This window comes from Protomyctophum parallelum, assembly GCF_964188405.1.
Source record: "Protomyctophum parallelum genome assembly, chromosome: 23".
Taxonomy (NCBI): domain Eukaryota; kingdom Metazoa; phylum Chordata; class Actinopteri; order Myctophiformes; family Myctophidae; genus Protomyctophum; species Protomyctophum parallelum.
This window is the reverse complement of record NC_139715.1, coordinates 12,236,675-12,257,322: the sequence shown is the minus strand read 5'-3', so window position 1 is coordinate 12,257,322 and position 20,648 is coordinate 12,236,675. Positions and strand designations below refer to the sequence as shown.

The window sequence follows — 20,648 nt, the reverse complement described above, 5'->3', positions numbered from 1 at the left end:
GGTTATTTTTGCAGTCAGTTTGTATTGGTCATAGTCATAGTCTCTTGAATATAGTTTTAATTTATTATTTATAATGTTTTAGTGTTAGTCTAGTTTTAGTCGACTAAATATCATAAGATTTTAGTCTGCAGTTGATGACAAAATGTATTTTGGCGGGCCTTGATGCCGTCGTAATGACTTCAATTGCTGAAAATAGCTTGTAGCTTGTAGATAGTCTATTTTTAGCATGCAACTAATAGTAAAATGACTAAATTAACACTGTTGACCACCCCACCGCAATGAGGTTTAGCCAACCTTAGCCAACTCACAACATTAATAATGTTCAGGTTCACGTGCTGATGAGGTAATCTAGTGGGATCAAAACCCAAGACTGTCTTTTAAAACCCATTTAGGCCTGACGTAAAAAAAAAGAAAGAAGAAAAGCCTTCTAAATCCTGACAGTTATCTGAAATACCTATATCAGTTTCTATATCAGTGCCAGTGGTGCTCAATATTTCATGTCCAGGACCCCAAAGATTATATGCAATTGGCCACCAACCCCCATTTGAAAATATGTTGTTCCAGGGACCCCCCGCCCCCAGAACATCTCAGACCAACTAAAACGTGCAAAGAATGTATATGGAGAGGCGATTTCAAATGAGATACCGTTGAGAGCTGAACAGAAGAAACACAGAGCCAAGAAAACTGGAGCAGGGAACAAAATAAGATAAAAAAATAGATCTATACATTATGCAATCAATGAGACAAAAGTCTGTGGCTGTCACGTGGTATACATTTGGTGATATAATTACCATAATGTTAATTTATTTCTGAGCCACATGTGTATGATTCATTGGGAAATAAAAAAAGGGTTTACTGAAACGCAGCAGTGGACTCTAACTCAACTGTACTCAACTCCTCAATGTCTTATATTATACTGCTTATATATTGTTACTCAGGCAGAAACATCACCTCCATATTTAAACTTTTGTTTCCATAAATTAATACCCTGTATACTTTATACAAAAGTGTTGTATAGTAAAAAAAAATAGCAACCTGTCGCAAGGTTGTAGATAATGTATAGATCGTCTATTTTCACTATTTCAATGGTTTTTCCCTAATAAAAGATAATTTTGGACATAAAAGATTTCCACCCGCCATCGACGATCGTGGTGCCATATGCACGCGTGAGTCACGTGGGCAGTGCTGTGAACACTACTAGTCCCCCTTCCAGTAATGGGAACAGAAGACCCTGTTGGCTTCTCTCTCTCATTGTACTGGGAGGGACATGTTTGTCCCCAGTATGGTACTGTTATTGTTACTGTTATGTTCATGTGCACACGTTTTCAGGCCTCATCGTTTTTTTTGAGGGGGGTCTTCATGTGTATAATCAATTTCTGCGGTATATGACGAAGTAGGGTATTAATTTACGGCGGCGAAAACAATCATAACACGTCAGGGGGAAAAAGGAGATACGTTTCCAACTGAAATATATATATCACGATTAAACATTCCACCTAAATGCCTTGTTAGATTGTAATTTTTATGTATATACGATTATACGTTCAAGGTAACTCACTTCTGATGTATGTTTGTCAGAGGCGTATCTACAATAAGGCGAAGGCGCCCGCCCGCCTGTCCAAATCCATTTCTGGCATGGCCAAAATCATATAAAGAAGGATAGAGACTGGAGCGCCTCACTGGCCCCTTGGCCAAAATCCATACAATGAGAAAAGAGAGAGGACAAAAACAAGACCTGAGAACTATTAGTGGACAGCTGATTGGCCTTTAGTGCTACGATTGTGCGCGGGGAGACGACAATTAACACATCTTGCCTGCCCAAAATGCAATTCCTGGAAACGCCACTGATGTTTGTAGTCGTACCATGGCCTCTCTGTCCTTTCCTTTGTCCGTCGTTTTGTTTTTGCCTGGTGTCTCCCTCGCTTTAATATAACCAGCGGTTTAAAAACTGCCCCCATCTCCACAGCTGAGCTGGGTCCCAATCACCAAGCAATCCTCAGCTGGCTCCAATACTGTCAAATGAAAAGGCCAGCATGTCAACACTTCCTGAATATCACAACAACAAGGTATAGACTGCGGGGCCGTCACAGTATAGCTTGCAATGAAATAACATCTCACCCTCTCTCTTTTGCACCTGTAAATGATTGACGTGATACAAATGAAGTAAAGCTGAACCGTTTGCCAACGGTGAGAAAGGAAAGGTTGAAGCTATAGGAATGTTGGCTGTGCCTACATATTATATGTATTATATTTAAAGACCTGTATAAGCCTCGTACAAAGCCAACAGCCGAGTTGACAAATCATGATGACAGTAAACACATTTTGTTTGGGCAGTTTTCAGAAATACCCATGTTTCTATGTCAGTCGTTCTCAAACATTTTCATGTCAAGGACCACCAAAAATATATGTAATTGGCCGCCGACCCCCATCTGAAAATATGTTGTTCCAGTGCCCACCCAGAAGCAAAGATTTTAGTTCAAAACGTTCGCTCTGAAAGAATACATATGCGTAGATTTGCACATATAGATTTGCACTACATTTTCCCGATTTTTCATAATAGCAGACCTACAAGCTCGTAGCGTGGCACTGAGTGCCGCGCTACGAGCTTGTAGATCTGCTATTTTTCAATAGCTAAAGTACTGTATGACATAATCCTTTAAACACCAAAAGGGGTTCCCGTCCAGAATGGGTTTTAAGAGGTTAGAAGCTTATTTAAACTTTTAGGAGTTGCCATTTCCTGGCCCCGGGGGGCTACACACAGACACCATGTATACATGAGTTGGCATTTCCATGCAGGCGGCTCTTCACACCAGTGAGCCGTCGAGCGCCCAGAAGACACTCTCGCTTATAGCGACAGTGATATGCACACCGATAGTCGGCTCAGGTTCGGTAGCAGTATTAAAAATTAAATCAACAATCCTCTTTGTCTCGACTGCATCCCAAGTCAGGGTTTTCTATTCGTCCCAAATACATATTTTACCGGCGGGACGTGCTTTCGTCTCATGCGCGCTTTTTAGACACATCTCCCCTGCAAGCGTTGACATACTGCGTTTCCAACTCCAAAACCAATTGTCACTACAGGTTTTTACGGTTAAGAAATTCCTTTTCTGTATGAGCTCCGAGCTGCAGAGTTTGGCGGTTTTCAGAGAAGAGTTACAGTGAAGGGTATAAAGAAGGGGCAAGAAAGCTCAATGTCAAACGCATACATAACGATGCGTGGACAGAATATAAATAAAATGAGGCAGAAATTCAAGTAGAGAAACATTTTGCAGTATAGATATACTGTACTATACACAGAAGCACAGAAGTCTCTTTTGCGGGTGAGAGACACACATAGCCTAGCAGCAGATTGTAAGTGGATCGGCGTTGTCGACTAAAACCAAGACGAAAAATGTTCGTCGACTATACCTTTTTCCACTGACGAAAACTACATGGAAACTAAATGAAAACTAAGCTATGATGACTAAAACTGAGACTAAATATGTTGACAATTTCATCAACAGATAAAAACTAGACTAAAATGTTAGGAAGGGACTAGTGGACAAGAGATCCAGTATAAGTCATTTTACATTTGGTTGCATGCTGTAGATCGGCTATTTTCAGCAAGTGCAAAATCAGTCATTACGACGGCATCAAGGCCCACCAAAACACATTTTAGTCAATTAAATCAACTGTAGATTTAGTCGACTAAAATCCTATGATATTTAGTCGACTAAAACTAGACTAACACTAAAACATTCCAGGTGACTAAAATGTGACAAACTATTCAAGAGACTATGACTAAAACTAAAAATTGCTGCCAAAAACAACACTGAAGTGGATACACATTACTTAACAGCCAGTCCGTGCAGCAGCATGAGTGTCTGGTTCCCAAACCTTTTCATGTCAAGGACCCCCAAATTGATACTAGTTAGCCCTGCCGACCCCCCCATTAGAAAATATATGCCAAGGACCCCCATAAGAGAAGGCTCTAGCAGCTCTAGCAATGGTTTCGGCTTCACACTGATGAAGGCTGCAGGATAGCCGAAACGTTTGTCTATTATTCACTATGCAAGAATAAAAACTAAAGCAGTTCTTGGGTTGTGTGCGACCGATCAGCGTTATTTCTATTGCATGATTTGAACGCACGGCGCGGCGCGGCGGTCACAAAGAAAAGCCCTCTGCCCAGTAGTAGTACCCACAAAGCTATTGACGGTCTCGAGATGGCCTCTACGCGTCCCTGAGCAAAGGCTGCCAAACGCCAGCCATCAGCAATGGCCGAAGCAGAAACAAACGAAAGGCCTTCTCCTTCCCAAACAGTAGCAGAATGATTGACCACGTTTCCGCACGGGGGTCAAATACTCATTATATCTTTCATTTGAAAAACGGACAGTCGTGATATAGAATAACCACACGTCCCCTCCCAAAAGCTCGGCGACGGCGGTTTATTGACCAAAGCCCGAAAGCAGACCAATGGTCAATAAACGTCAAGATGAGAGAGAGAGAGAGGCACACACGATGTTATCACCTCGCGCACCAAGATTGCACTCATTAACGGCTGTACTGGAACGCGTCAATCAAGAGTTATTTATAGATTTGCTCACTCCCTTTTTAAAGGAGATCATCGCCCAGGCAAACAGACGGTAAAACAGGCCGATGTCATAAAATGTTTTAATAATAATAATATACTGTATATTACTGTAAATAACATTAACTACAGAGCGTACGTTCAGGGGTAATGAAGGGTGAGTGAGAGGGGATAGAACCCCCCTCCCCCTCTGTGTGTTACTGTAACTAATGCCACTTCATACACAATGTGTTATGGGCCAACATATTGCCGGCATATACGTTACTGTCGTGCCTCTTTTCCACACGAGGACGCAGAGGAAATGAACGTGGACTTTCTTGTGTTTGTTAGCATCAGGACTTTAAAGGTATACTAATAAGACATACATTCATACATTCGCAAATGGAGTGAGTATATGCCAATGGTTAGAAAAAAAAGTAGTTTCTTAAGACTATCCCTTTAAGAATGGTTACAGACGTGCCATTTGAGAACGTCACACGTCATTTGGATTGTCAGTAAACTGTCAAAACGTTGACAGTGAGAAAGGAGGGCAAAATTGGTGTTATGTCAATGCTATTCAGATTATGTTTCACGAGGAAAAGAAGTGTTGAAAAGGGACACTTGTCATAACAAAGACGAATTAGCAAGGCTATAAACAGTGGAGATAATCTTGGGGAAGACAATTATTTCCAGAAAAAAGCCAGGAAAAGTACAGGAAAGCCTGAAGCGTTGTTCGAACCCGGGCTCCCCCAGAGTTAGTGTCCTTGAGAGGGGCAAGGTGGCACAGTCGGTAGTGCTGTCGCCTCACAGCCAGAATGTCCTGGGTTCGATTCCCGCTGGGGGGCGTGTCCTCTCCTCCGTGTCATTAGTGCCCATACCCGAGGCGGGGTTGGCGAAAGGGCCTTTCTGTGTGGAGTTTGCATGTTCTCCCCGTGTCCCCTCACAAAAAACATGCAGTAATCCTGGTCTCTGAACTGCCTCCCCCTTGGCCAGCCCGGGGCGCCTGATGGAGGGGAAAGGAACTGGTCGTCGGAAAAACGTGTTCCTTCCAAGCGCTACGTCCAGCCGGGGAAACTCCCCCCTGTGAAAGGTGAAATGAAGCAGCTTGGACTCCTCATGCATAGAAGGAAGCATGTGGTTTCGGCAACGGGACAGTCAGAAACCACTGTCTGCATCGCTGCATGGTTCCGGAACATGCTCGGGGCGAGCGAGCGGCAGTGCGCTTGTTTGCGAGAAGAAGCACGCAGCACGTCCCCCGTGCAGGGTGGCGGCCATTAAAGAAGAAGCATGCATGCAGCACGTCCCCCGCGCAGGGCGGCGGCCATTAAACTTTAGTGTCCTGCAGTGGTCTGCTGCGGCGCGCCTGGCAGGAAGCGCGGAGCGCGTCAAAGGCTCCCCCAACAGGGCCGTCTAATGGCCGGGACTCCTCCATTACACATGCCACTGCTTTTAATATCTCTCTCTCTCTCTCTCTCTCTCTTTCAACTCTCAGTGATGGAAGAAGTACTGGGCTTTGTTTAGTTCAGTAGAAGTAGCAATGCCTCGATGTAGAAGAAACGGTAAAAGGCCCATACATTCATTCAGCGTTTTGCCTCGAGTAAAAGTGTCACTACAAAAAGTGTTTTGTGCAGAATGTCCAATATTTTCGAGTTTTCAAAATGTGTCAGTTTGTAGATCAGCTATTCTCAAAACTATACTGCCACTGACTACTGCTCTCTCATTCGTGTTCTTTCCGGCAGTTCCCTTCGCATGACGCATCTTTGCAGTCATTAAAAGGAAACAGCAGATATACAATCTCACAGCGTGACACAATACGTGCCGCGCTGCGAGCTTGTACATCTGCTATCATTTTTGAGTGGTGCAACCACTCCAAGAAACAGCAATGTCCCCATGTCACAATCTATGTCCCTATGTTTAGAGTACCAGTAGGGGAAAAAGTGGCACTGTTGTGCTAGAAACAGAGAGAGAGAGATAGTGTTGCACTGTTGCCTGCTAATTACAGAGAGAGAGAGAGAGAGAGAGAGAGAGAGAGAGGGAGAGGTGTCTGCTAAATGCTAATTCCCCCACACAGTAACTCTGTCATTTTTCGACCATTTCGGACGCGGGGCGGCTCACCGGAACCGGGCTGGCCACCTGGGCGCGTTCCTGTGGGTGTGGAAGTCCCGGGGACCCCCACACCACTCAGTTCACACGGGTGAAAAATCTCGAAAGTGTAAGAACTATACCGATTTAGAAGGCATTTGTATTACGTAGAATCGGCCCTCAGGTCTTTATGGGGCTATAATAATCTGCCGGTCTCACCACTCCATCCCTCCCTTATCTCCCTCCTATAGTCTCTTCAGTTCTATGGCGTCCATCTTTTCTCCGGTATCTCTCCTTTCCGTCTCGTTCGAACCACTTTGTCCTCATTTCTCACAGCTCTCTCTCTCTCTCTCTCTCTCTCTCTCTCTCTCTGTCTCTCTCTCTCTCTCTCTCTCTCTCTCTCAGTCTCTCTCTCTCTCTGCATCTTAGTTCTCGGTGGTAGAGCGAGAGGCTGGTGCGGTTGCCAATTACCGCGCTGTTTCTTCCGGCACTCCGGCAAGAAAAACAACGCAGGATTCAGGAGGGCATCATATATTCATGTGCAACGAGACCCACAGCATCAATTATTCTGCTCTAAGCACGCACGCACGCGCACGCACGCACACACGCACACACACAACTCGCAGAGTCAAGTTCTCGTTGTTAATTCAACTCAGAAAGTGTGAAAAGAGTCCACGCGGGCCCCCCCGTTTTCACACGTATATATATATATATATATATTATTTTTTTAACCGGAGGAGGGGGTGCGGTGGGGGGGTTACTACAAAGGCTTCAAGTATGATTACTTTTTTGTTTGTTTGAAATTTGTATTTGTATTCTAGTCTCGATTGTGTCCTAGCAGCAGCTGTGACAGGAGCATGGTTCACATTGTTGTGAGCTTAGAAGCACTTAGGGCTATTTATTTCCAGCAGTGTTTTGAAACGGCGCTTATAATCACTTCTTAAATAATACATTGTTCTATGTCAAGAATTCCCGGCAAGCTTCTGTTTGTTGTTTTCTTTCCATGTATGCACCTCGTGTTGGTTTTATACAGGCAAACAACACGGTTTGTTGAATCTGCGTGTGTGCGCGTGTAGGTTTTTTTATGTCACATGCTTGCTGAAACATAATAAGCAAGATGCTTGGAATCCAGGTGGAAAGCATTATGGGAAATGTAGTCCAGGAAGTAAGAGAGCCCAGTGTCCATGACATCAGAGACACTGATGGGCTCACTGCTAAAATCTGAAATATCTAAAACCACATATTATTACACACATAAAACCCCCCAGGAAAGTGTTCTAAATCTTCTAAACGTCATTAACATGTATTTTTTTGCAAAAAGGGTGAAGTGTCCCTTTAAGGGTTCAGTGTCTTGCTCAAGGACACTTCGACACCCAACGCAGAGGGAGCTGCGTGGGGATCCAAACCGACAACCTTCCCATTTTTACCAAGCCGCTACTTCTCTATACCCTATATACTGAGCCACTACACTATACACTATATATATACACTATATACAAAGCCACTACACTATATACACTATATATATATACACTATATACACTATATAGGCTACTATATACTGAGCCACCGCCACCATGACCCCTATATACATACCCTATATATACCCCTATATACTGAGCCACCGCCACCATGACCCCTATATACATACCCTATATATACCCCTATATACTGAGCCACCGCCACCATGACCCCTATATACATACCCTATATATACCCCTATATACTGAGCCACCGCCACCATGACCCCTATATACATACCCTATATATACCCCTATATACTGAGCCACCACCACCATGACCCCTCTATACATACCCTATATATACCCCTATATACTGAGCCACCGCCACCATGACCCCTATATACATACCCTATATATACCCCTATATACTGAGCCACCACCACCATGACCCCTCTATACATACCCTATATATACCCCTATATACTGAGCCACCGCCACCATGACCCCTATATACATACCCTATATATACCCCTATATACTGAGCCACCGCCACCATGACCCCTATATACATACCCTATATATACCCCTATATACTGAGCCACCGCCACCATGACCCCTATATACATACCCTATATATACCCCTATATACTGAGCCACCGCCACCATGACCCCTATATACATACCCTATATATACCCCTATATACTGAGCCACCGCCACCATGACCCCTCTATACATACCCTATATATACCCCTATATACTGAGCCACCACCACCATGACCCCTATATACATACCCTATATATACCCCTATATACTGAGCCACCGCCACCATGACCCCTATATACATACCCTATATATACCCCTATATACTGAGCCACCACCACCATGACCCCTCTATACATACCCTATATATACCCCTATATACTGAGCCACCGCCACCATGACACGCTATTTTTTTTCTTCCTTCCAAGGCGTACTACCGTCCATCCATCTGCGCGCGCTACAATGCAGAGTCAATTTGGACCCCGGCACTCGGCCACAAGCAAACGTTGGCTGAAACACAAAACACCCACTTACCGCCCACGGGCTGGAAATATCAGCGCAATGGCCTCCACTTATCTCCCTACTAGTACAAAAGAGAACATGATGAATAGCCAGGGATAGGACGAGTAATGAGCCATATATGAGCCATACGTTCAATCCATACACGCGCGTACACACCAGGAGATACGGGATAAATCACGCCGTGCCCTTTCCCTAGAACAGATCACACATACCGTGCGGGCATGCGCACGCACGCACGCAGGCAGGCAACGCACGCAACGCACCGCACGCACACACGCAACGCAACGCACGCACACAGCAGGGAGGGAGGGAATTTCTCGTGCCGGCTCACGCCAGTAATCACACAATGCTTCCTCATGGCAGATTAGCGCAAGGGACATAATGCTAAATACCATGCTTATCAAATGGGTGTTTTCATGCATTTATATATGCCATTAATGCTCAATGAATGGACCATGAAGGTGGATGGGATGGTTGTGGGACCGGTCACATAAATGGATCACGTCATCATATTCAACAGGCATGGTACATTCACTTGCGTATTGTGTCAAATCACCCTGAAATAGGGTTATTATGGGCATGGGTGCTTTGTGTGCGTGTGTGGCAGGCAAACGCGTGTGCAAGTGAGGGGATACTTGTTACCATGGAAATAAGTCCAACGCATGCCGCTGTGGCGTAGTCATGGAAACTGAAAGAAAACAACAAGATGTCCCAGCGTGCTCCCTATTCACTCCTGAAGGCCTTGGAAGCTTTTTGGATGTCATTTCATTTTTGACATTTTAAGGTGTCAAAATGACCGTGGTGGAAAGTACAATTTTGAAGTACATTTACTTTATTGGAGTATTTCAACATTTCTACACTTTTTCTTCTTCTCCATTATTGTACATATCAGAGGAAAATATTGTACTTTACTCCACTACAATTATTTGAAAGGTTTAGTTACTAGTAGAGATGTCCAAATACTGTATCGGTATCGGGAAAAGTATCGGATCGGCCCTTATTTATCGGGTCATATCGGTGAATATGCCAGTCTAACCACAGATCCGACAAAGGGGAGTTTGTGGAGTTTGCTTTGGAGTTGCCCAAACTGCAAGTGCACATTTGAGTGATGAGTCTGCTATGAACACAACACGAGATATAGCTATAAACACAACATGAGATCACGACACGTATCGGTATTCGGTATCGGTATCAGCTAACACAGAAATTGAGGTATCGGGATCGGATCGGAAGCAAAAAAGGTGTATCGGGACATCCCTAGTTACTAGTTACTTTATAGATTTGAATTATTATTACAAAACTTACTTCAACCACTTAATCACTATTTAAACTTTGGCTATTTGAAAACAGCCAATCTACAATCTAGTGTCCAGCAGAGGAACTTCAGGGAATCTGAATAGAATTAACATTAAATGCCTTCCGTTCTCACTGACAATGTTCTGTTTCTGACACCACACTCACAATCTACTGAATCGTTTTTAACCCATTCTGACCTGAGATCAGATTCATACGAGGTTTCCACTGGACACACACTGGTCTGATTAACCCATTCTGACCTGAGATCAGATTCTAAAAAATGTCAGTCGTTCTTTGATTTTTCAAAAAATATTTTTCAATAGCTAAAGCATAACATGATGCCGACACCAAAATGGGTGCCCGGTCAGAATGGGTTAAGAATATCTACGAATTGATGCAAATAAATTCAAATCAACTAAACTAAATCGTCACTTAAACTTGAGCTTGTAGATTGGCTATTTTCACTATTTAAAAAGGTGAAATTTCAACATGTTCCCCCCAGAATCCCTGATCTCGTCTCATTATCGTTTGAATTGTATCGTTTGTATCGCTTATTATCATTGGATAAGATGTCACACCCCAACACTGTCATTGGGGAGGACTCGTATGTTATTAGCACTGGTGGCAAACGTTCCCAAGAATCGCTGGTCAGGGCGGTAATTCTCCTATACCTTCTCTAAGAAGTTGAATTAACGCGTTAGAAGTAGTTTAATGGGCGCCTGAGTACTCGACGATAATAGGGTCTCCGCTAATAGGGTCTTCAGGTCAAAGTGTTTGCTATTCTCTTCGTCCAGGTAATAGGGCCTCGGGGTCAAAGTGTTCCTACGTATCGACATCACCGTTTTCTCACTCAACGGAACTATTCCATCACCGACTGGCCGAAACATGCCTCTAGTTGTTTTTCAAAGCAGTTAGTTCCTCAGTCTCCCCTTCCCGAGAGAGAGAGAGAGAGAGAGAGAGAGAGAGAGAGAGAGAGAGAGAGAGAGAGAGAGAGAGAGAGAGAGAGAGAGAGAGATCAACCAGGTGCTCAATGGTGATAAAAAGTTAAAAACATACATTGGTTCTTCTAGGATCAACGGAAACCCAAACTTCAAAGAGAGGAGAGATCGGAGCACTCAAACAATAACAGAGTAGAGGCCGTAATAAAATCTAGCCTGCCTTGTCCATAATCATTTCCGACGGATTCTTTTTTTCTGCACCGGCAGATTGGCGTTTGGCCACTGCGAGGCTATAAAAAAAATCACACACGTGTGAACTGAGTGGTGCAATTTCCCCCCCCCCCCCTCTCCCTCTCTCTCTCTCTCTCTCTCTCTCTCTCTCACTCTCTCTCATTAGAGACACTACCCCTCTCACTGTTTCTGGCGCCCCCTACTGCTATTATTAAGTCACATACTCGTGCTTACACAGACACACAAACAGGTACGAGGACATTGCAAGCTGGTTGTAGGAGTGGTTGCACCACTCAAAAATCAAGGTACTTGAATCAGGTCTACAAGAAGCTCTGAAAGTCAACGTGTTTCGACCAGCGACTGGAAACCTGTTGGTTTATTAACCCATTTTGACCTGAGATCAGATTTTAATTTTAATATTTATTTATGTCTGATACAGCAAAACATACATGTATGTTTATTCATTGCATCATTAAAAAAGAAAATAAACTGATTAAAAAAAAGAGATAAATCACTCTCCCCACCGGCCATAAGAAAAAAAACGTGAATGAATGACCAGAGGGAGCGATATCAAAAGCAGAGGCGTGTGGCATTCCTCCCCCGTCCGTCCGTCTGTCCGTCCGTCCGTCCGTCCGTCCCCACCCAGCAAATTGAATCCTATATCTATAATTATATGCCGTTCTCCCAGCCACGGTGGGATTGTGGATCAACATTGACTATTCTCTCTCTCTCTCTCTCCTCTTGTCCCACAGGAGCGTACCCTCGGCTGTCTCTGAGCTTCAAGCTGAAGAGAAATATCGGCTACTTCATCCTGCAGACCTACATGCCATCCATCCTGATCACCATCCTCTCCTGGGTCTCCTTCTGGATCAACTACGACGCCTCTGCGGCCAGAGTGGCCCTAGGTACGGTACGGTACGGCCCGAGTCCGTTAGTCATGTCGGTCATAGCTGTCTTTCTGTCCGATGCTCTGGGAATTTCCTCGTGGGCATTTCCCCCGGGGGGGGGGGCATTTTCCTCAATAACTCGTGTTGGAGGGACCGGAGAGAGGGAATGACGCACAGCCATAGCTGACGTCATGACTCCTCTATAGGGCGTACAGTACATGGGCAACTGGTGGCCCCCGGGGGCCACATGCGGCCATATATGGTGGTGTGACGGATCGACTGACTTTTGCAGGTTTTCATAGTAATCTGCGACCTGCGGGCGCAATAATAACTGATGATCATGTTTTTGAAAGACATCACGGCACTCCCTCTTTAAGTTGAAATGCTTCCGTCCATATGCAGTATCAGTATCCATTATGTTCTGTGTACTGGTTGTGTTTCTTATGGTATATAGACACATATACTGTTGTACTTAAAGGTATGAGGTACTTATGGTATGGAGTCCATACCATAAGTACCTCATACCTTTAAGTACAACAGTATATGTGTCCATACTATGGACACATATTATACTGTTGTACTTAAAGGTACGAGGTACTTATGGTATGGACACATATACTGTTGTACTTAAAGGTATGAGGTACTTATGGTATGGACACATATACTGTTGTACTTAAAGGTATATTCAGTGATTTCACTCAAAAAACCTTAGGTTTTGTTTTTGGCTGGGACCTAAGCCTTTCATCCAATCAGGATAGAGAGCCAAAAACGAAACCTAAGGTTTTTTGACCCCCAGGGGTTAACTGGGGACAGGGAGGAACTCCTTATATGGTCAGCACACTCTATAGTAGGGAGGATTATCACAACAAAACAAAAAAATAAGTGATATTTGAATTAAGTGAAATCACTGAATATACCTTTAAAGGTACGAGCGAGGGCTTGTGTAAAGCTTAACCCATTTAGACCTGAGGACGATTCTAAAATAAATGGCTTCCTAACAGTTTTCTGAAAAACCTCATGTTTCTATGTCAGTGGTTCTCAAACATTTTCATGTCAAGGACCCCCAAAAATATCTGTTAATTGGCCGCCAACACCCATCTGAAAATATGTTGTTCCAGGGACCCGCCCAGAAGCAAAGATTTGAGTTAAAAACGTTCGCTCTGAAAGAATATATTCAAAGATTTGCGCCACATTTTCACGCTTTTACAAAAATAGCAGGCCTACAAGCTCGTAGCGCGGCACTCGGTGCCGCGCTACGAGCTTGTAGATCTGCTATTTTTCAATAGTTAAAGTATAACATATACAACGACAGTGTTACCACACGCTGCATTGCGACGACTTTGTGACCTCGCAAATCGGCCATTTCCGACGACTGTTCCCTTCCGACAAAACGGTTCCCGGGGTACTAGTGAAGATGCACAAATCTATTTAGGACCTCTTTGTGTTCAACGCAGCCGTATAAGTGACTCGTTAATGCCTTGCAATATAAGTGAAGTCCCAAAGAGACAGATTAAACATGGCATGGAGTCCCCGTGGCACTCGGAGGTATATAATCTCTCACTTAGCCACTTAAGCCCCTATATAAGTGGTGTCCCCCAGGGATCTATACTTGGCCCCCGCTAACTTTATATATTCCCTCGACACCAAATCTCTTTCCAGATCTACAAGCTCCCGTCGCAAATTCTTACACAGGGATGTGAGCTTGTAGATCTGCTATTTTTTTTTTCTGGATGGTCCCCTATATACTATGATATTACCATGGAGAATATGGACGCCCAGATGTTCATGTGGTTAGTCTCAGTCAGTGCGCTGGTAGCAGCCGTCTCCAGCCCAGATGAAAGGTATACTGCAGTGTATCGGGTACGGTCGCCCCTAAAGCATCATGTCACTTTGACATGCATATTAGTCTACAGTCGCCCATTTAATGGCATTTCTTTCTCTGAGACCCCCCAATTTATATTGTAAAATCAATGTTAACCCATTCTGACCCGAGATCAGATTCATACGAGGTTTCCACTGGACACACACTGGTCTGATGAACCCATTCTGACGCGAGATCAGATTCTAAAAAATGTCAGTCGTTCTTCGATTTTTCAAAAATAGCAGACCTACAAGCTCATAGAGCGCCACCGAGTGGCGCGCTACGAGCTTGTAGATCTGCTATTTTTAAATAGCTAAAGCACGACATGATGCTAACACCAAAATGGGTTCCCCGTTCAGAATGGGTTAATGTAACTGAGAGTGTACAAATGGAACCAAGTTATACAGACCCATAAGGGTCCATTTTTGTTCCAAACTATCATTTAAGCTGGGGGACCCCCTGGAACTCCCTCAAGGACCCCTGGGGGTCCCCGGACCCCACTTTGGGGACCACTGCTGTAGTGTGCATTGTGGCCGCCGCACGTTGCACATCAATACCGTCCATATATATAAGGACATGATGATGTACATTTAGACGACGATTGATTCCTCAGGCCAAGAGAAAGTGAATTCATGATTGCTCAGAGCGGGCTGTAATGAATTATGATTATTTATCACCTGGAGATGGGTTTATACTATTGATTTCTAAGAGCATGGCATAACAAATCATTTACAGGTATGGCCTGCCGGTACTGTAAAAGTGAGGCACTATAAGCATATTAAAATGTCAGGAAAAGTTCAATATATAATAATAATAATAACATATTTTGACACTAAAGCTATTTACATTAAACTGATTGATGTTGGGTTTTTTCTTCTTCTCAACAGAACATTCAGTATACAACAGTGACTCTTGGAGTGAATTTAATTTGAAGGTTTCTGACAGCACGAAAAGATAATGCGTGTATAATCGTACGCTAATCATTATGGATTATCGTAGAGATTGTTGTTTGTATAATCGTTACATCTCTGGGCTTTACTTGTCAGCGTTACAGATAGATCTGGTTTGTTTAAGGGCGGGAACCCTTTTTGGTGTTTTAAGCATTATGGTATGCTTTTGCTGTTGAAAAATAGCAGATCTACGAGCTAATTTAGTTTAATGATACAGTAGTTTTTCAGAAAACTGTTTAGGGTTTAGACGACATTTGTAGAGTCCTCATGGTCTACAAATGGGTTAAGAGATCTGTCTCCTTGCTGTTTGTAGGGGTCATCACAGAAACAGGGCTTTTACATACAGCATATAGCAGAACAACGACGCTGTCGGGGGCAGTGTTGTCTTCGTCGGCGAAAACTATGACGAAAAATGTTCGTCGGCTACCTTTATTCACTGACAAAAAACGACATCAAATACTAAAGAAAAATCACACCCATGTGAACTGAGTGGTGCAACTCCCCTCTCCCCCCCACCTCCCTCCTCTCTCTCTCTCTCTCTCTCTTTCTCTCTCTCATTAGCAGGCAACAATGCAGCACTATCTCTCTCTGTTTCTGGTACTCATAGTCATACCACTGGTGCTCATTAACACATACTGACCTGAGATCAGATTCATACGAGGTTTCCACTAGGACACACACTGGTCTGAGTAACCCATTCTGACCTGAGATCAGATTCTAGAAATGTCAGTCGCTCTTCGATTTTTCAAAAATAGCAGACCTACAAGCTCGTAGCGCGCCACTTGGTGGCGCGCTACGAGCTTGTAGATCTGCTATTTTTCAATAGCTAAAGCATAACATGATGCTGACACCAAAACGGGTGCCCGTTCAGAATGGGTTAACACATACTGTAGGTGAACACATAGGTGGACACGGACATTGCTGTTCCTTGGAGTGGTTGCACGGTTTGCACCACACAAAAACTAAGCCATGATGACTAAAACTGTGACTAAATATACTGACAATCTAAATCAACTGTAGATTTAGTCGACTAAAATCGTATGATAATTAGTCGACTAAAACTAGACTAAACACTAAAGCATTCCATGGTGACTAAAATGTGAACTGTGTCAACTATTGAAGAGACTACGACTAAAACTAAAATCAAAATGTGCTGCCAAAGAAACAACACTGTTCGGGGGCACTAAATATTGCGCAGCGTCACGCATTTCCTTTTTTAATATCAAACATAAGGTTGGAACTATATAGGCAAACCTTTTAAACGGGTGGCGACGTCCCGCGAGGGCCCCGGGACCGAATGCACGCAGGTCTTCTTCGTTCCATCAAACGCACACCGGCACCAGCTGATTTCACTAATTAACACACCTTCCACGAGAGAGAGAGAGAGAGAGAGTAGGGGACTAATTAGTCAAAGAAATCAGCTGGTGTAGTGTTTTGTTTGGGCTTAAAACGGAAACGTGCCTCCATTATTTATGGCTCCCCGTGAATAATTGGACAGCATGCAGGGCCATAAATCAAGCGATCCGCATGTTTTCTAAAATAGTAAGTATACATCATTCTGCCAGCTGCTATTGTAGCCACCCGTCTGACCGCCTTGCCCAACAGGCCGCATTTTAAAGAACTAATTTAACCCATTTAGACCTGAGGACGATTATACAAATGCCTTCTGAATGCTGACAGTTTTCTGAAAAACCTCATGTTTCTATATGTCAGTGGTTCTCAAACATTTTCAGAAGCAAAGATTTTAGATAAAAAAGATTTTTTCAAAAATAGCAGATCTACAAGCTCGTAGTGCGGCACTCGGTGCCGCGCTATGAGCTTGTAGATCTGCTATTTTTCAATAGCCAAAGTATAACATAATGCTTAAAACACCAAAACACCCAGAATGGGTTAACCCAGTGGTTCCCAAACTGTGGTCCGTGCACCCTCGTGGTGCCCGAACGCCTTCTAGGGGGTGCGCGACATGAAAAGGCTAATGGTGCGTCGTGCTATGTTTTTTATTTTAAATATATTATGCTAATATATGGCAAGTATATGCAGAATGTAGTCTCTATATAGCTTATGCAATTTATATTTCCAAGTGGGGGGGGGGGGGGTGGGGGGGTGCGTATGGAGGCAACAGGGGGTGCATGGCCAAAAAGGTTTGGGAACCGCTTTTAACTAATCAATCAATCGATTGATTTGTGTTGCAGGCTGGGATCAATGCATGGAACTGACATTGTATACTTTATTATCAGAATGAAGACATTGTATTCAAGGTTTTTTAGAGGAAGAAATTGTGTGACTGATTTAACCCATTCTGGGCGGGAACCCCTTTTGGTGTTTAAGGCATTATGATATACTTTAGCTATTGAAAAATAGCTAAAGTATGAAAATAGCTAAAGCATGATAGCACGGCACCGAGTGCCGCGCTACGAGCTTGTAGGTCTGCCTTTTTTTATTTTTTTTGTGAAAATGTGGTGTAAATCTTTGAATATATATTCTTTCAGAGTGAACTTTTTTTTATTTTTTTACTCAAATCATATTTTCACATGCGGGGGTCGTTGGCCAATTACATATATTTTTAGGGGTCCTTGACATGAAAATGTTTGAGAACCACTGACAGAAACACAGGGTTTTTCAGAAAACTGTCATGATTTAGAAGACATTTTTTTTTAATTTCGACGTCCGGCCTAAATGGGTTACGGTGCCCCGCAGGACCGACGCTGGCCTCCATTTGTCTCGTGCGCTCGGCTCGATCCTTCAGCGCATATACAGCTTTGTCGTGCGTGTGTGTGGCCGCCGCGGTTGACCTTTACGCATCGAGATGACCCCTTAACGCGTCATATAGCACTGGCCTTGATCAATGACCCGACGGGCGACATTCATCAACGTCCTTTCACCAGCTCCCTGCTCCTTCTCCATCGCTCCTTTATCATCCACAACACACACACACGCGCACGCACGCACGCACGCACACGCACACACACGCACACACACACACACACACAGCCTAGAGTTAAGTATCATCAGCACCTCCTTCCAGCTCTCCGTAACCCTGCATTTAGACCCGAGGACGATTCTACAAATGCCTTCTAAATCCTGACAGTTTGCAGAAAAACCCCATGTCTTCTATATCAGTCGTTCTCAAACATTTTCATGTCAAGGACCCCCAAAATGTCTATGTAATTGGGTGCCGACCCATCTGAAAATATGTTGTTCCATGCAGGGACCCCCAAAAATAGCAGATCTACAAGCTCATAGTGCACCGAGCGCCGCGATATGAGCTTGTATTTTTCAATAGCTAAAGTATAACATAATGCTTAAATCACCAAATGGGGTTCCCGCCCAAAAGGGGTTAAAGCCTATACTTTACTTTAAGATGGAGTGCCCGTGCTGTGATTGTTTGTACATTTTCTGTGTTGTATGCGTCTGTGGAGTTAACATTACTTTAATAGACTCATATGCTCAAATATGTCTTCCGTGTGTATTTTTGGTTTCTTCCTGAAAGCTTTGAAAGCCTTTGCGTCAAAAGGCCCAATCAGGCCCAGGCCGTAGCGTAACGGTCTGGGCACCGGACTGGTGATCCAGTCGCGGTGTGCCGCGGGTTCGACTCCCGGACCCGACACGGCCTTTACCGCATGTCATCCCCCCATCTCTCTCCCGTTTCCTGTCAGCCTACTTTCTATCCCTTAAAAAAAAAAATCTTAAAAAAAAAAAAAAAAAAAAGGCCCAATCAAATTAAATACCACCACTTTAGTGACGTGGTGAAATCATCCCCTCCCCCGTTATCACACAACAACAGCTGTAGGCCAGGCTTAAGTTCAGGGTGGCAATAAGGTGAAAATAACTGGTGGGTGTGGCCACATAAAATCATCATTTTAACACTTTATTTACACATTCACTGCGTTATAAATCAATCACCTATAACGTCTGTTCCCTACATGCCGGTTGTTACACTAACCTTTGAAGATTCACAGCGTCTATGGCTAACCCAAACAAATTCAGCCAACGAGCACTACTAGCATGTAAACAAAAGTGGTAAAATATGTCGGATGATGACGTTTATAAAACCTCTCATGTCGGTAAAGAAACTATTTATCATACGTCGATTTATTAGCCAGATTGATACGGTCGTAAGTCACCGCAGTGGGGGGTAGCCATGTTTGTTGTCTGACGCTGTTGAGTGACAAGGCTGATGGCCAATCAGGTGAATCAGCTGCTGCGGTCGGATTTCCGAACGACACTGACGCAGCCGTAGGCAGAGAGTCACCAGACCTGAATCGCCAGAACATATTTTCTTAATGGGCGTGGCTAGCGATTCAGGGCTGGAGCCAGGCTACCACGGAGAACCCCATCACAAAATATGTAGTTCCAGGGACAACCCGGAAGCCAATATTTGAGTTAAAAATGTGAAATAAATATTCAAAGATTTGCACCACATTTTTACGACTTTTTCAAAAATAACAGACCTAGCGCACCCATTTTGGTGTTGGCATCATGTTATGCTTTAGCTATTGAAAAATAGCAGATCTACAAGCTCATATCGCGCCACCGAGTGGCGCGATACGAGCTTGTAGGTCTGCTATTTTTGAAAAATCGAAGACACTTTTAGAATCTGATCTCAGGTCAGAATGGGTTAATAATGAAACTGTCAGGATGTAATAGACATTTTTAGAATCTGATCTCAGGTCAGAATGGGTTAAGAACCAAAAGGGGTTAAAAGTGATTAAAAAAAACAAATTAAACATATAAAGACAATGGGGGGAAAAAAGACAGGTTTAGTGCGTTCCGCAGTCAAACTGTTAATCTTCCTTCTGGTATAATCATAGTACCTGATGGTCATGTTTATAGTGTTCCCGTAAATACAGTATAGACGTATAATTACCTGCATGTTTACGCAATGACGTCGTCGCACACCGATGAAGGCCGGATAGCCGAAACGCCTGTCCTGTGAGGTAGAGAATCAATCTTTTTAAAGTATATTCTTTGGGTGGTGTGTGTGTGTGTGCGACCTCTTCACCTATTACACAATGTTGATTTAAGCTGGCAACGCGAATGCGCCATAAGTCAGAGCGCGGTGGTCGTCAGTTACAGTATCCAGTACCACACACACACACACACACGCACATGAGCGCGCACACACACGCACACACAAGGTGGAAAGGTGCACAAGATGCAGGTGTTTTCAGAAGCGCAGTTTGTTCCCCCTTGGTGCCAACCAGCAAGCTGTGGGCGTACAATGCCCATCAGCTTAACAGCGCACATTTGGGCACGGACACCGGAGTCGGTACAGTATAGGCTACTATAGGTACGCGCCGTACGTCAAGACCAGTACAGCTGTGTACGTG

The 20,648-nt window shown here is 43.8% G+C and overlaps 1 protein-coding gene across 1 annotated transcript in view; it reads left to right on the top strand.

Annotated features, from left to right (window-relative positions):
* The window catches only part of LOC310854421 (gamma-aminobutyric acid receptor subunit beta-3-like), a gene marked incomplete at both ends in the record, with an annotated part of 123,562 nt that overhangs the window by 90,465 nt on the left and 12,449 nt on the right, over nt 1-20,648 (top strand). The window contains one exon of the mRNA XM_083759060.1: nt 12,373-12,525. Within this exon, the coding sequence (XP_083615186.1) occupies nt 12,373-12,525 (153 nt within the window). The remainder of the gene's footprint in view (nt 1-12,372; nt 12,526-20,648) is intronic.